This window comes from Haliaeetus leucocephalus, unplaced genomic scaffold (assembly GCF_000737465.1).
Source record: "Haliaeetus leucocephalus isolate CR32 unplaced genomic scaffold, Haliaeetus_leucocephalus-4.0 Scaffold166, whole genome shotgun sequence".
NCBI classification, from domain to species: domain Eukaryota; kingdom Metazoa; phylum Chordata; class Aves; order Accipitriformes; family Accipitridae; genus Haliaeetus; species Haliaeetus leucocephalus.
The window spans coordinates 1,241,956-1,259,618 of record NW_010972602.1 but is presented as its reverse complement, the minus strand read 5'-3'; the positions used below and the strand labels follow the sequence as shown (position 1 = coordinate 1,259,618).

General features: G+C 39.1%; 1 protein-coding gene across 2 annotated transcripts in view; it reads right to left on the bottom strand.

Moving 5' to 3' along the window:
- Positions 1-208: 208 nt before the first annotated feature.
- NR5A2 (nuclear receptor subfamily 5, group A, member 2) overlaps positions 209-17,663 on the bottom strand; it is a 95,718-nt gene continuing 78,263 nt past the window's right edge. For both annotated transcript variants that reach the window (XM_010563416.1, XM_010563417.1), the window contains one exon: positions 209-918. In XM_010563416.1, the coding sequence (XP_010561718.1) occupies positions 671-918 (248 nt within the window). In that variant the 3' untranslated portion in view covers positions 209-670. The remainder of the gene's footprint in view (positions 919-17,663) is intronic.

Below are 17,663 nucleotides of genomic sequence, written 5' to 3'. Positions count from 1 at the left end.
CTTCAGAACATAGTAAGAATGCCAAGCTAACTGGATAACAGATTCTTCATATTAGCAATTTGCAGGCCTGAGAGACCGACAGTCAAAACCAGCCTCTTGGGATTTGGTGGCGATACTACATAGCACATGGCCTATGCCAGCTCTCTCTCACAGATTGTTGAATGGATGCCACATCATTTATCGCAGAAGAAGTAAGTGTTGTGTCCTCGTAAGGATGACAGAAGATGCTATAGATGCAGTTTTGCATCTATTAGAACTGGTTTTGAAGTCCTGCTATGCAGTGAAGGAATTTAGCGCACTCAAATTCCTCACTGTCTTAGCTTGATAATACGGATCAGGTTTTTTCTCCCAAGTTTCTTCATATTCGCAATCAGCAGAGTTAAATATACAAGAATAATTCTGTCCTCTTTCATGGTGACATTGGTGATAGTATCCACTGGGTAAACTCACTTCACTCCAGTATAAAGTCCTATATAGATTCCTTTGGGGATGTGTAGCATATGATTCACAGTTTGCAATACAAATACCCTGATACATCAGTTATTTACTATTAGTATTTGATTATTATACCATTTTGCAAAGTCTTAAAACCACATTTTAATTAGTGTTGCTTGGAGCAGTTCAGAATATTTTTTTTTTCCTTGAAAGCAGAAGCTCTAATGGGTATAATTTATGCTCTCTTTGCATGCAGCATTTCAATGAGAAGGTTATTACATGGCACATCCCCGTTCAGGTGTTTGTAATAGAGGTATTCTTCAGCCTGCATACTGATGGCCCGGATTTCTGGTAGTCGCAGGAGAAGCTGCCCAAATTTGTCTGTTTGCTGTGGGTAATTACACATTGTGTAGTCCAGCAGAGCAGCATTCACTTGTTCCTGAACACCTTCCACAAGCTGGAAGTTCTCAAGATTTTTGACATCTGAATGATAATAAACAAAAAAAGTAACAACAATTGAGTTGCATTTTAATTCCTGTTTACGAAGGCAGTGTTTCACTAAATGGATGGGGTTGGGGTTTTTTTCCTCCTGACAAAAGCATACTTTACAAGCTGCTGAATATTCAGTGAACCCTTTTGCCAACTTTCCTGGGAAAATGATCACAAAAGAGCTTTAGCGGAGTGTCTTGTTGAAATTCTGCATATACCTCAAATCAATTAGACACCAATGGAGTCTGAGCAAGGTCAGCTCTTTTCATAGCTTACAAAAAGAAAGGTTGAGGATTCCTAAAGTAGAAGACCATAATATATTGCTAGCAAATGAGTCCCAAGAGGAAGCCCTATCTTTAACCTAGTATGTTACACAATTCATACAATTCTGTATTAATTTTTCTGACCCAAGGTGAAATCTGCGTCCAGGGTATGATGTAGTTAATTCTAATAAAAAGTGACAGGGTTCTTGTTTCTGTTTGACATTTTCTAAATGATTCTGAAAGCCTTTGACTTGTCTAGCCTATGTTAATGAACCATCTGGTACACTCCAGTGACTGCCAAAATAATCTTCCCTACTAGAAACTCTCTAAAATATATATTTCACTGACTAATGATCTTTATAAAATGAAATCATTGTCCTTTGGGTGGAATATCAGATAAGAATGGTGCCCTTTAACCTGAACATGTTTTCTGAAATCCAACACTGATTTTTCTTTTTTGGTATTGGATAACAGGAGCATTTACATCAGCAAGGCAGGTACAGTTTGTTCACTCTGCCTCTGTTTGATTATCTTCAGTTCCTATACAGCAAGTTCAAGCTCTGGAAATGCTGGTCAGAAATAAATGCCAGTATATTAACTCCTCATTATTTGCTTCCCTGTGTAAAAATTACTCCGATGGCATCGTCTTTCAACATGTCTGAAGAATGCAGAAGCTATTCTAAAGCTGGCAAATTACAGTGCTGCTATACTGCAGAAAGAGTGATCAAAGTGCTTTTGCCGGGAGAACTTGTTTTGGTTGGTGTTTGATCATTTATAGCATCAGTAGAGTACTGTACCACAGTTTCTTGTAATGCTAAAGCATGGTACTACTGAGGATAACTATGCTGCTAATTCACTTTGAATAAAGACAAATCTGCTCTTCCTTGGATGTTCTTGGAGCACAGGAGTTGGGGAATTTGGCGGAATTTGGCAGAATTTGGTTCATTGTAAATGCCAGCCTTTGATTGGAGGGGAAATGAGTGTTTTCCTTTGCAAAACAGGAACACGCATTGCTGATGGATTGGGGGACCAGCCTGGGGGGCTGTGTAAATTGGGTCTCACTGCACCTTTTCCTAGAAGTGCTTTAAATAGAGCAAATATTGGTTCCTGCACATAACTGTGTGCTGGAACACGAGGGAAATGGTTGGAGGCAGCAAACATTTTCTTCAGGATGAGAGGATAGGAAGGATGCCAAGGATCCCAATGGCAGCCCAGGGCAGCGCACACAGCCTCCAGGGCCTGAGCTCCAGGCTTTGGGCAGGAGCCGTTCTGGGGTGTGCTGGCTGCCGCCTGCGCTTCAGGTTCACTCTTGCATGAGCTGGGGCGAGTGTTTCCTGCTGTGGTTGTTACTGCCTGCCTCTTTCCTGTCCCAGTTTCACTGTGGAAATGAAGCAAGTGGCTCCCGGATTTGTGCTGCTTGTTTGGGAACTGGGGACACGACCTCTGTCCAAATTTTACTAGCTGGCTTAAGGAACTCACTAGCAATACTTAAACTGACGGCTGTCCCACAAGAATTGTCTGACCTTTGCATTATCCAGAGTGAGGAGAACTGGAAACTTCAAAGCTGCTATGCCTGGTCCCGTAGCTATTCAAACTCATTTATCCAAAGTCTTTTTGCCAGTGTCTCTGGAGATCTTTGGATAATCATGTTTTCATGTATTACACTGGACAATTTCTCACACAAAATATAGCTGTTTATTATTTTACGTACCTATATAAAAATCCCAAGGTATTTTGTAGCCAGTGTAACCTGATTTAAAAATTGGGTGTTCTAAGCATATTTTTATAAAGTTAAGAAAGGAACAGTATCAACTATTACAATTATTTTAAATAGGTTGCTTTCAGATGCAAAATGCAATCATGAATGAAGTGTTAGAACATAAGAAATTCCCACAGAAAACAGGGCCTATGCTGGAGAGTAAACTGTGTTAAACAGCATGACAAAATGTATAATGATTTCAGAATCAGTATTTTTAACTTTTTTCCCTGTTAAAATAACTTTGAACATGAGGAAGTTTTAGAAACTGTTAGCTGATTCAAACCCCTTTAAATTCAAAGGGCATCTTTCTGTTGCTGTCTGTTGTGAATCATACTGTAAGATTAAATTGTGCTGGCTTCTTGGAAAACCAGGTTCATTCTCATTTTTGCTCTCTGTCTAAATGTTACTGCATGGAATATATATTTATTGGCAACATCACAAAATCAATTTTTACAAAGATCAAGAAGAAACAAAATCTGAGAGTTGCAAATTTTCTGTGTTTTCCTGCAGAAGTGGTGAATTCAATGAATGTTTTATAGGGATGCATTCTGTCTTCAGCTGTATTGATATCATACTCCAAGTCAAAAGGAGGCATGGTATTTTATCTATATTATCCGCATATACAGGATCGGTAGCTTCTGGCAGTAGGTGTACCTGTGCATTGTATAAGTGGTCCTATATGCTCATCACCTGCGTGGCCTGGCTGAATTGCATGGAAGTTGCAGAACTACAGAGGAAGAAGGTCTGTGTTGGTTTTTTTTTTCTCATCTCAGTGGACAGTTCTTTAAATACTCATATATGGCAAAATAAGCCCTGAAGTCAGATGTAAAAAGAAGTCCAATTAACCCTAACAGTAAATAAAAAGTAGTTCTGGGTCTTCTATACCTTATCCAGCCTGAGGAAATACTTTTAATGTATTTCCTCTACACAAATTCTTGATATTTGTAGTCAGGCTCAGTGCTTGTGAACAAGATGTTATTAGTTAACCAGTGAAAACACCTAGAAATTTTCTGACTTGTTTCTATACTGAATCAGAGACTTGTAGTCCAAATGGTTGCAGTTTAGGACATCATTACACAATTAATCTGTGTGTAGATATCTCCAGGACTGCAATCACAGTAGTGGGGATATAGGGGTAACCTGATGACCGGTTATGTATTTTGGAGTGAGTCTCCATGAAGTAACCAAGATTTTTGGATATGACTTGTGATAAGTGCTCGCACATCTTGTAGGCTAACAATAAATGCTGCAGTAAAGCAAACAAGACAAAATGAACAGAGAGAGAGAAGTCGAAGTATATGTGCTGAGACCACTGCGTAAAGCTCTCGTGATATTTTGTATGCTGTTAAAACAGAAGTTTGCCAAACGCAGTTTGCAATATAAATTACGTAGTTATTTTTGAGAGAGAATCAGAAACTCTAGCACTAATAAAGATGAGTAACAACAAATATGTGAATACTAAGTTATTTCCAGTAGCTCCAAGTTCTGCAGGTAGAAAAAGAAATGCTGTACAGTTTTCACTTCTGGTACTTTGTATTTAGCTGATAGTGATACAAATGTTATTAAATAATAACTTTGGTTTGTAAGTAGATGGTTTTCCTGTGCTTTGGGTTTGTTTTTGTTCTCAGTATTTATTATATAACTCTGGCTAAAGCTACGTGATTTAGTTTTCCAAGTATTTCCTTTTTGATAAAGATCCTTTGAATGCTAATGACTTAACTTGGTGAAACATCAAGCAGTGCTGGTGTAAGTCTGCTGAAGGCAGTGGTGTACAACAAGCGTGAAAGCTGCTACTGATGTGTACAGCACAACAGTCTTTTATGCTTTCATATAATTCTTTGTTCCCGTCTGCTTTTTAGAATTAGAAGGTCTCTTATCAATCTTTACATCGGTTAGTAACAATTTAAAGTACACATGTTTAAGCTTAATGCAAGAAATCATTTTCCGAGGTTTAGATGCTTGTAAATTAAATGAGTAGGAACAGGTCCCCCTCTCCCACCCACACACCCTTTAAATCCTAGCAGCTAGAAAAAGTGTTTTGTGTTGCTACAGTAAGTATCAGTCTCTTATCTCTTCTACTTTATTCACTCAGGGACTAATTACCAACTTTTTACATGAAACAGCCTTACTGTGAGCTCACAGTGGGGCGCACATCTTTTTCTATCCTTATTGGAAAGTAAACCCTTAGGTCTTCTGGAATATATTATATGTTTTACAAGAAATAGCAATTGCTTTTCTGTCAAACAAAGAATTTTTGTTCTCTGTAGCTTACTTTTGATGATTAAGACAAAAACAGTATTATAGTGTGTCAGGATCTGCTCTGCAGTCACAGTAAAGGTCTGCCAGTATTCCCAGAAATCCCCCCATTTTGATTATTTTCTACATCTGCTATAAAGCTGTGCATTAAGCTGAAACTGCATACTACATTCAGCCTGAGGAGAGCACTTTTGCATATTTTCCCCAAAAATGGGTCTGGTCTTTAGAGGGGGGAAACATTTAGGTTTCAGAGAGATTTTCTCCCTCTCATATTCCAAACATGAAATACTGAAGATCTGGTGGTCTACTAATCTGTAGAGAGTTTCCCTTGGTCTGGGAATTTTGAAAAGAAAAATGAAACAGAATGAGAGATTTACATTTGAAAAATAGTAACTCCTTAGGAGCAGCGTAAATATTTCCCAAAGGAAGCCAGTTAAATTTTACTGCTCGCATCTTTTATCAGATACTCCTTCTACGTGAAGCAACGAAGAGGTGTGAGCACATGCAGCTCGGCTGCCTCTCTGCATTTTGCACCATTGCAAGTCCTGGTGTTGCAAGGATGAAATAAGATTGTGTTTAGGCTTCTCCATAGAGAGAAATTTCTCACTTTCATAAGGCTGGAAACAGTCTTACAGATACTCAAGGCAATAGGAGTCGATACCAGTCCAGGGTTGAGCTTCCTCACCCTGAATGGGCTGACAAGCCCCATCATTTAAGGACTTTATTAACTCAGCTGGTCCCAAAGCTCAGTCGCTCTTTGGAATGACTGTTAAATATGTAGGTAAAATATGATGTCTTCCAAACTCTAGTGACGGTATTTTGGGCTAGGATGGCCTTCAGGCTCATCCTCTGAAAGGTTTGTCTGTTCTTCCCAGCCAGACTGCATGGCCTGATGAGCAGCATTGCCTCCACTTAGAAATACCCTGTTTTATTAGGGAAAGATACAACTTGCCTCCTCAGCCTGAAGTCAGGGTTTCTGTCAGGGGCTCTGGTGTGAGGCCAATTCCCGTTTGACCTTGAAGATGGAATATGTTAATTCTGATGCAGGTTTTTCCCCCAGAATAGTTCAAAGAAGAGAGATTACCCAGGACAGAGGAGACATTACCAAACCTTCCTCTATTTAAACACAGCTTTTTCCTAGTTTCTTTGCCCACTTTCTGCTAGCCTTGCAAACCCTCTGGGTTACAGGACTTAAAACACAGGTAGATTTTGACATGTGATAGAAATTTTTTTGAGGGAAAGAGTAGTAATGGTTGATAAAGAGCCAATCTCTGAAAATTACCCACAATTCTCCTCCATCGAAACTAATGGCAACAACAGTGGTTCCATATAGCACATCTGTCACGAAGGCAGATGTATGCCGTTCTATAGCTAAGCCTTCTTGACAGACAAAATGCTATAATGAAGGAAGATTTATGGTAAAGATAAGCTCCTTACTGCAAAATTCCCCTCAGTTTTATTACAGTAGGGTTGTGCTGAATATTATTTACTTAGAAGCCAGGGAAACAATTTTTGATAGATGTGTTTGTTAATCAGTGGTAAGGCACTATATTTAGCACTTTCCAAACCTTGAAAAACCTTTACATTGTAACAACAGAAACCACTTTTATTTTCTTGAGACTCCCAAGTCCAAACTGAATGCGTAGAAAACTTTTCCTGTCTTTAGAAGGATTGTTTTTTGGCAGTGGTTAAGCTACCTGTAACAGTGCAATGATCCAACTCTGACTGTTTATTAGGGTCATAAAGTAATTTTCATTTTCAGTTGAACATAGCATCAGATAAAGGGCACATTGTTTTGAAAATCTTGATTCAATTCTTCTATAGCAATGTATTTCATTCACACCTAAGTACTGGGCAAAATTATATATGTTTTAAAGCAAAAATAAGATGCTTATGAGAGAACAGGCTGTAATTCTTAGTCCTAACCCTATTTCTTCCCCTCAGTATTCAATCTTGATGGACCTTTGGTTTGTTTCAGAACAACTCAGACTCAAGTAAAACATATTTTGGTGTTGTTTTATAGTGGTAGGCTTCTTTCTAGTGTTATTTGAAGTATTGAAGCATACGTTTCTATTCTGAAAAGATTTTAAAATTACAGGTTCTTACTCAGAATATAATATCCTGATGTCTATTAAGAGCTATGCTTATTGACTTTCGTGGAGAATTTTATAATAGCTTTTGCTACTGTTAGCTCTGCAACGGAAAGGGAGATATGGGGAAACGAGCTGGATTCTTCTCCTTGTGCAACTGTGAAGTTATTTTACTAAATTTCAGTTGTTTCTTTCCTTGCAGTCCCAGTAAAGACAAAGGTCAAAGCTTAATCTGATCTCTTCAATCTTTGACTGGTGCAATTACTGAGTTATCACTCAGGAAAATAAACCAGCATGACTTGCAACAGCTCAGGCTGAATTTACTGACTCGAAAGTTAAACAAACAAACAAAATCTCCACCCGCTTCTCATCCTGGCACCCCAGGAACCAACATCCTTATTACTTGCAAATGAGGCATATGTGATCCAGTGGTCACTGAAACACAGCAAAACAAGATCCTGCCAGGCCTCTTTGGAGGAAGAGCTGCTCACAAGTCCTGGCCCCATGTCCACAGCCAGCTACACCCTTAAATGAAGTCTAGTATTTCTCACTGAGACTCATGAGGGAAAAGCACGGCCAGGTACAGCCACACAGCCAGGGGTGTGGAGACGCAGATGGGATAGCTAGTTGATGAAACTGTGGCCCAGCCCAGAAGATGCTGGGACAGACTACAGGCATCAAGTCCCAAGCAGTGGTTCCACTGCTGGTGCTTCACCTTAGCCATGCCTAAACTCCAGTACCGCCTGACTTTCTTCCACTTTCTAAAGCTTCCTCCATGCTTGGAGTTATGCCCCTGCTGATGTCCCAGACGTGCTCCTGCTTTGGGTGAGCAATGTGAAGTGTTGCTTGTCTCTTGCTCATCTGGGACTGGAGGGCAGCCTGTCTATTGCCTGAAGGCTTATGCTGTAGGTATTTTAACCCATGCTTAGCGTTCACTGATAGGATTAGGTTCCACATAAGAGAGTAGCTGCTGCTTTCTTCGAAGACACGACAGAGGAACAGGAATTTGAAGAGCACTTGCTCTGTTGTTTCTTCAAGGAAATTCCCAAACACCTGGGGTTTCCCACCATGCCAGAGTGTGGTCTAAGCTATTGCTAGCTACAGGCTGTTCTCAGTGAGGGTGTGCTCCAGCCTTTGGGTTGAAGCTCTGCTGCTGCACTGAAAAAAATAACCCTACATGATTTAAGCCCAAATTTTTAGCCTGCCTTTGTAGGCTGGTGTTGAGGCAACCTGCCTGGGCTGACATGGATTTCTGGTTCGAGGTTTGTTTGTATATTTGACCTAGTGACCACTTAACGTAAACAACAGATTGATCCTAGGAAAAAAGTCTCAATCTAAGTCTCTTTTTTCCAGGAAAAAAATTGTGCAACCACTATCCTGTGGAGCCATGGTCATATCTGTATGCCAGCACACTTTGATAAACTGGGGCAGAAGTGATTTAGCAAAGGTCTCACAGACAAACTGAGAAAGAATATGAGTCAAAACTAATTTTTCCTAACTCCTCATCTAATCCCAGGTTCACATTATATGCCTGGGCTAGAAATGTTTGTTTTCTGAATTTTCAGTTGGAATAAGTATAGATAAGAAAATTAGTACGTTAATTATCATGATATCAGCAGGCTTCAAAATATATATATATATATATATGCTTAAATGCAGACAAATCTACAGCCATAGTACTAGTTTATATCACACTTACAGTTACTAGAAGACAGTATCACATTTGATAAAAGCAGAAACTAGGCTTCTGATAAGAGTTTAAAAAATTAGAGTAAATACTAAATTTATTGAACCAAATGGTTTTCCCAGTTAATTTCTGAAACATCATTTTAATCTTCAATAGCACATGAACAATACAGGATTGTTGGGTTTTAAGGGAGCTGGCTGTAAACATCTACAATTTGTAGGGTGTGAATAGTTTAAGATGTCATAAATATTTATGAAGTTCCTAGGAGTGGTGGTAGGGACATCATACAAAATCCCTGAAGTTATGAACTAAGGCAGAAAGGGCGTTATATGCAACTTGCAACAATAGATAGTACGGTATAATGTAGAAAGCAGCGAGAAACCATCTATTTAGCTGAGAAGAAACTGTTTAGAAAAAAAGGAATGAAAATTTTGGAAAGATTTGCTTTCATCTAGAAAATATTTGCTCTGCTTTTGCTTAGACATTTGCAACTTTTCTGAATGATTGGATTTATTGCACTCATGAGAAGCTTGCACATAATCTGTCCTATCCCTTTCTATCCCTCTCCTACTAAAGTACTGTTTAAAATAGGAATAATGGACTAGATGAATCTCAGAGGTATTTTTGCAGCTGGAACTACACCAAGGGGTGATATAGTCCTAAAAGAAGAAAAATAAATATTTTCTGGAAAAATATCAAATATAAATTCCTACTGAGGTTAAAACACAGAAGTGCAGTTGCCACTGAAACCCTTTTGAGTAGCAGGCTGTATCCTTTTATAAAGCCCATCTGTCTCTGCAGATTATAAAAAATGCATGATCATAAAAAGCAGTACTCCTTAGGGGAAAAAAATTTCTCTGTACTAATCTTGTAGTCACTTTACAAAACAGTTTTTAATCCCAAATTTGCATTTGATTTTCAGTCAGGAACTTTTTGTGGGTTTTGCAAAGTTTTCTTATTCCATTAGAATAAGATATGAGGTACAGTTTGTTCAGGTGGCAAGTCCAGACTATGAATAAACCAACGTTATCATATGAAAGAGAATTAAACAGGCAGATCCAAGTGGGGATATATTAAGCCAAATTTAAGCTCCAGTAGTTGAATTTAGCCTGTACTAGATGTCTGGTTTGCCTCAGGATATGTTCAGCTTTCCAGCTAATCGACTGAGGAAAACTGCCTCAGGTATGATAAAATTTACAAGAGAGCTCAGTCGAATAGCTCTTGTTATAAATACTAGCTTAAAGGCATTCTTCTAGTCTTTGGGATCAGGACTGTATTTGCATTTAATTATTATATTTCAAACTTTTTTTGAACTTTGTTAAAAATATTAGACTAGCCAGTTATATCATTATAGTGGTTTCCAGATAAGGGTAGATCTTCATACCACGTTTTTATTACTTGGTGAATTTTGTTTGTCTTTATCCTTTTGTTTAGATCCAAAGTCCCACAGGAGTAAAAATTATTACAATATATTCTCTTTAAAAGAAGGAAATATAGTTAAGCAAAGATGTTTTAGTGATATGCTGGTCTAAGAGGTACAATACTCTACTATGACTTCCTGTCAACGTAATTGACAGATAATTCAGAGTTTTAAGACTTTTGCACTATTTTGAGAGTAGGCCTAGTGTGAAACAATCAACCAATCATCTTTCAGACATATTGATTTCAAAACCCTATTTTTCCTCTTTTTTGAGACTTGAGGTCATGATTTTACTAGTTTTATGTGGCCATATTTGTGCTAACAGAGTTTTTTTCACTGAACTAAGGTGTATCAGTGGAAGCTGATTCTAGTTTAGAAAGAATGTGAAAAAGATAATCACCTCTGCCTGTGTAAGATATGGGAAGTGGAAATCATTAAAAGAACTATATTCTCATATAATTGTGTTGAAATAATATAAAGCGTTCATTTAATTGCTTAGTGTGGAAAGCACTACAGTAGAACTACAGTAGAAACAAGTAGGTGACTCCTATTAGCCAAACACTGGAATTTTACTATTATTATTTAGAAAAGCTAGACTCTAGTTTGGGCAGTTACAGTTATTTACTATGTAAATGTAACTGCAGACAGCTCACGAGACCATCGATGGTACATTGAAGCCGTTGTCTCTCAGATGCTGTTTCAATTCCTTATCAGATTAGCATTGACAAAAAATTCGCTGGCTTAGATGAAAAGCGCCAATGAGTTTGGTCCCATCATATATGTGAGTGTACCAGTCATCAGATTGTTACCACATCTGGCTGCAACAGCCCGTGAATTTGCTTAAATGCAATGCACCATGCACTGGTGCTCCTCACTGAGTGACAGCAGAGTTGGTGGCTCTGAGACAGGGGTCCTGCCCTGTCCCCCTATCCCCCTGGCTTGGCCCAGGCTGCCGGGCTTCCTGCTAGGTGGTGGAAAAAAGAAACACTTATGTTCTCCTGTACTCTTAGTCTTGCTTTCATGGACAGTAAACACAATGGAGGTAAGTAATTTTCTGCTGCAGTGTTTAAAAGCATATTGTTTCTGACATTGCCTACTGATCTGAGTGGAAGTTGCATATTTCATTTTTTACTGTGGCATATGTCTCCGCTTAGTTGTGGAAGTGGTTTGGCAAACAGGAGTGATAAAAGCCCAAACAGGGACATCTGTAACTACACTGGCACTCTGCAAGTGTCAGTGCTGGCACGCAGGAAACACTGGAGTGGCATCCAGGTGTGTGTCAGGCTTTGGACTCTTTTCCCAAAGATTTTGATGTATATACCACTGTTCTTCATCCTCATTGCTTACACTTTTAAACGTACAAATATGAAAGCTAAAGAAAAGCCCACCTGAACGTCCCTCTGGCAACATGGTCACTCATCAGTTAAACAGATAGGATAGAGAAGTGTGGAATAGATGAAATACTCTTACACCTGCATTTCAAATATGAGGCTCTTAGAAGAGAGTTTTATTTCTCAGCTACCTCTGATTTCTTGGCAAGAAGCCCTGATAAGAATGGACTGGAGGCTCTCAGATAAGGTCATGCCTCAGCACATTTTGAACATTTTGATTGCTCAGTAAGGAACAGCAGACATAAGTTAGGTAAACTCCAGATTTGTGCTCACTGCTCAGCTCACACTCGAATGTTTGGTCAGATATGGATGAGATGTTTCCGTAGACAACATAGTCATAGGTTTAACGTGAGGAGCATGAATTAAGGGGCTCCAGATCCCCATTAGCCTCTGGCCGAAGCTGCCCCTAACACGGTGCCAAAAAGCTCACGTTCCCTGCGCAAGGGCAGAGGTACTTTTTGGTCCCTGGATGCCACATGCCAGATGAAGGAAGCAAGCATGCCTCTGGCACTGCATAGTGTCTGTTGTGCCAGTCTGCAGCGGGGCTCAGGAACACAAGGGAGCTCAGCCTCCTGCAAACCGAGGTTTGCGCTTTTCCTGCCCTGGCCAGCCAGGCTTGCCCCACCGGTGATGTACATGCCCTCAGGGTCCCGGAGATGCTCTGCGGAGTCCCTCGATGCTTTATGGAATTAAACTGTGGATTTTGCATTTATTGCTTAGGATCTGGAAGGATTTTTAATTCTAGATCCACCTCCACCTAAATCAATACTCATTGGATTAACATTGGTTCTAGCTAGATCTCACTGTATTCTTCAAAGCAGAGATGTTTCCCCACCCGTAGGTATTTTTTTACAGGTGGGACTGTGAATTGCTGTTTTGAATGGAAAAATATGGTAAAAGTTATATGAGTTAGTACTATGAAAATTGTAAAAGCAATTTGGATTTCTTACTTTAAAAGTTAATTTTCCTGAAAGTTATGTCGAGGCCAAGAAATAGTGTTTTCCTGTAAACTTGCGACCATGGCAGGCAGTGGGATGTGTATTTGGCAGGATACAATTCATGTAAGTACACATGTGCATCCTTGTGCTTTAGTTTCATGGAAATGCATAGGCCTTCCAATCTAAGGTATTCAGCAACAAACAGTGCATTTATAGCTGTAATTTACCATAATCTCAAAATGCCAAAGTAAGCACTAACTCCTGCAGCAGAGCTGTCCTCCTGCCCTGCAGGGACTCCTACCCAATTGCTGGAGAAATGGCCTGAAATGCCAAATGGCCTGGACATGTTCAAGGCAATATACTCACATCTTTACTGTTGTTCTTGCCTTTCCTCATTTACATTCACTAATTGGAAGTTAATGTGTTCCCAGAGGCAAAGTATATTTAAACCAAAAATTTTACTATTTTTTCCAAACTGTGTGTCAAAAAGCAACTCAGTCCTTCTCCTAAAGCACAATCCTAGGAGTACCTCTGAGTCTGCGGTAACACTGTAGTACCTCTTTCATCTCTGTTCTATCTGTGTGTTTAGTACAAAGATTATTGGTCTGTTCACCTTAATCAAAGTCATCTTACTTTGACTAGTAAGATATAGACTAGTTCAACAAAGATTAACACAATTCTTACCACTTCTGTCCAACCAAGCCTAATGAGCTTACTGTTAAGTACAGCCCAGCAATACTTTATTTGATATTAATTTCCTGTCAGGTTCAGGTTTAAAAAAAATTACACAGATCACAGCACAGAAAATACAAATCAAGCCTGACACCTGGAAAAAAAAAAAAATCACATATTGGAAAAACTTGACATAGAATCCAGTGGTGTCAAAAATCCTAGATATTTGTTGTTTCAAATTCAGACATTCTTCATTTAGACCAAAATAACAGATATTTATAGTGTACCTTACTGCTGGTGACTATTTAACAGCAAGGTGCTCTCACAGCATGGTACTCTTTATGTGCACAGTAACGAAAGTTCGCTATTGATTTTTCTGTAGCTGCTTGTAACTATTATAGTTGATACATCAATAGAAAAGGAAAGCACAATGTTTCACAGGAGGCAGAAAATCAGAGAATACATGATGCTGTGACAGTAAATCATGGCATAATCTCAAGAATTGATAGATGGTTACTGCTAACTTGAAACCCATGGCTTTCTCTGAAAAGACTAGCCTATAATCGCCCAATATGTTCTAACAGACTGACTGCCCATAATAGTGGTAAAGGACACAACACAATGTTTCATCTTCAAAATAATGGTTTCCACGAGCTGGGTTGTTTTGTTGTGGTGGAATTCGTTTTGTGTGTTACTGCAGAAGGAGGGAGAAAGAGTGGTTTGAATGCCATTTAGACTAAAACTTAAAGGTTGTTGGAATTTTTTCCCCCCCCAGAAAAGAGCACAGAAGGTTTTTGTTAAAAAAAAAAAACAAAAAAAAAACCAGAGGAAGAGAAGTTGTCATTAATTTTTAACTTGCAAAAGTCTGCAGTTAGTTGAAAAGGAAACACAAAAGAGCTGATTATTCTTGAGATCAAAATATTGGAGCTATTTTGTCAAGAAAGGCAAATGCAGAGAAAATACATTTACCATGGCTGTTTCCAGCTCCACGGCATCCTGAAAGGGAGCCAAAGGCACGTAAGTAATTGAAAGCTCTTTTAAGTGTCTGCGTTTCTCTGCTGTGTTTTTGAGGGGCACAATGATCTCTGAATTTTACAGTATGCCTAGTGAGTTTTTAACAGGAATGTTCTTAATTGCTTTGTTCCCTCTTTACTCCCTGGCTTATCTCTGGTAGTTTTATCTATAGAAAGGGAGGAAGAAACACAGGTAAGAGCTGGCCAGCTGGAGCACAGTGTGCAGTCTAGATGACACTGCTTCCACAGTAACCTCATAGCAATGTTCCTCTCTGAAAGAGTATTTTCAGTGTGCAGGGTGGTTTTCCAGCACTTCAGGGGATGTGAGTCTGATACCTGTCCTGTTCAACCTTGCTGGTGACTCCATTCTCTAAAGCCAAATGTCTCTCAGAAGAGATGGACTTAGACAAGAGGAAAGGACTTTCCCAAACTACCACTCATCCACCCTGCTCAGACTGGGCTTGTAGAACAGTCTGGCATCATTTATTCAGCTTAGGCTATGGGTTTTCCCCCAGTGAAAGACTGGATAGCGTTGTCTGTCTTGTCCTGAGCAGTCCACTGGTCTCTACTACAATTTTTGGTGTTGGGAGAGAGGAAAGATGCTGTTGCAGTGGCATTCCCCATTCTGATGTTGAAGTCTTTCTCTTTCTTGAGATGAGACTTTCCTTCACCTGGCAAGCAGAGGTGCTGTGCAATATGTTTATAATACACATCAAACCCTCCCAGTACCCATCTCCAGATGATGTTTAAATGTAGGATTTTCCTCATTAATCTTTGACTAATCTTATAAAGAAGAAGTTTTAAAATATCCTTAGGAGGACGGCCATGTGCAGATTAAACTTTTGCAAGCCACATGGACTGTTTTGGGGCTTACTCTTTCAGTTTGTCCCACACTCGATGGCTCTGCAGAGGACCAGAACAATACAAGGAACCCCAGCTCTAAGAGGTTCATCCAATCTTGGTAGCAGCTTTGCCAGAGCCTAAGGAGTTGCTGTTTCCACCCCCCTCCCCTTTCCTGCCAGCAGAAGTCATTGGTACACACTCTAAGCCACAAGCTTGGGAAAGTGTTTCTGCCCAGTCCCCTTCTGCCTCCCAATTCATGATCACAGCTGTGTCCAAAGCTGGGTCATAAAGCTTGTTTCTGAATTTTCCTTCATTGTTTCTTTCCTGTTTGCTTCTATTTCCTCCCTCTCCACCTCTGGCTTGGCTTTGGTCACAGTTCCACGGTTTCTCTCCTTCCTGGCCTTTTCCCCCTGTTTTCTTGACTCATTTCCTATTCTCAAGCCCTCCAGTGTCTCTCTATTCCTCTGATCCACATCACTGCTGTCCCTCGTTTTCATCAACCTCTCCTGGCTCCTGCTCTGCCCAGATATCCGCTTCTCTGCCACTCTTCTCCCATCACTCTTGCACATTCTTTCTTTCCCCCCTGGCCTCCTGTTTAATTCTCCTGCTATTTCTTTTCATAGTTTCTTTACAGTATTTCACCTCTCTGTTTTAACTCCCTCAGAGAAAGCCATTGCTTTTGTTTCTTTTCCAGTGTCCAAACCTGCACAAGCAGCAAAGGGATAAGAGAAAGAGGGAATTTGGCATAACGTACAGTGCATCTCCAGTAACTGGCTGACAGTCACCCATATATACACTTTCAGGTAAGAGCCTCTGCAATGTGTGTTTTTAACTAGAAACACATGAGAAGCAGTTTTGGTTTTAGTCTATACATTCTGGTATAAAAAGTATTTAACAAGTTGTCTGTTACAACTGCAAAGTGAATTTAGCCATTATATTCCTTTAGCATGTTCCTCATTCAGTGAAGCATTTAAGCGCATGTTCAAATTAAAACTATATGGTGGTCTTACTGGCTCCAAGATTAAGGATATTAATTCATTTATCTATACCTTAATATATAGCCATTTATTCCAATGCGATGCTGGGAAACTTGGCTAACAAAAGCAACCGCTGATGTTAAACTCTTCTGCCAACAGCAGCTAAAAAAATTCTATAATAATCCCATATTTCCTCTGTTACATATATAATACATTCAAACTTGTACCTTAAACACCAAAAATATATATTAAAAATGGGAGAGAAATTGTAAAAGTATTCCAAAAGTAGAGACACATGTAAATGTGGGTTATGTGCAGGTAATTTTTCCCCCTTACAGGAGCTGTTAGAGTATTCTGTAAACATATTAGAGAGGGAAAAAGTGCAGAGCACACTGATTGGGTTATTCTGAAATCCCCACTGTCTCCACACAAAAGCAGCAGTACAGAATACAAATATTGCTTGATACCCATGTTTCTAATTACTTGCAAGATTTGTATCTAACAAATATATGACCTAATTTTCTCTCAAGCATCTAATCCTATTGTTATTTCAAAACCTTCTGAAATATGCATTTTAGAAAAAAACAGCATGAAAAGTACTTGCTGAAGAGGGTTAATCTTTTTCTTCATCGCTTGCAGCTGTCAGACAAGCAGACAGCATAAACCAGTAATGATCAGATTGGATCAAATTCATGCCTCAGATAATGCTATTGTACTCAACAGTTACACAAGAGATGTATTTGTAACATCCATTGCATTTGGTGAAATAAAACCAGGACAAATCAACAGTGATTATTAAATTTCCTCTATAATTTAGTGAAGTTTATTTAAAAAACTCAATCAGCCATGAAATAGAAGGCTACCTCTGGAATTCCTGCAAGAATTTTATCATTGATGACTCCTACACTGAGGGCTGAGATGAATGATTACAGATTTAGTTATTTAAAATATTGGTTTAATTCTTAACTATACCTTATAACTTATAGCATTTGTATTTTATTCCTTTTATATTATGTGGGTTTTTTTCACAAAAATAATTGATTGGAGATTTCATTAAGATAGATACCTGTAAGATAGACGCTGTCCTACTTACTTTCATACTGACTACACGATGCGTGGAATCTACATGGGAGGCTGGACTAAAACCTGTCAGCTCACTGAAAAAGCGTTCTGAGAAAATGGTTGTTTATCAAAGTCGTCACTCCATACATCATCATTTAGCATCTGTAAGAAATTTAAGGACTGATTTTTAATTGTTTGGCTTTGCTATGGCTTTTGACAGGAAAAATGAAGGGAATGTGTCTTTGCTTTTCTTTCTCTATAGAGTAATCAGAAAAAGCAGAGAAATAAAAGAACAGGGCACAAGAAAATCCACTTTGTCCTGCATGTGCTAAAATGCTAAAATTGACTTCTAAAAATAGCTTCTCAAT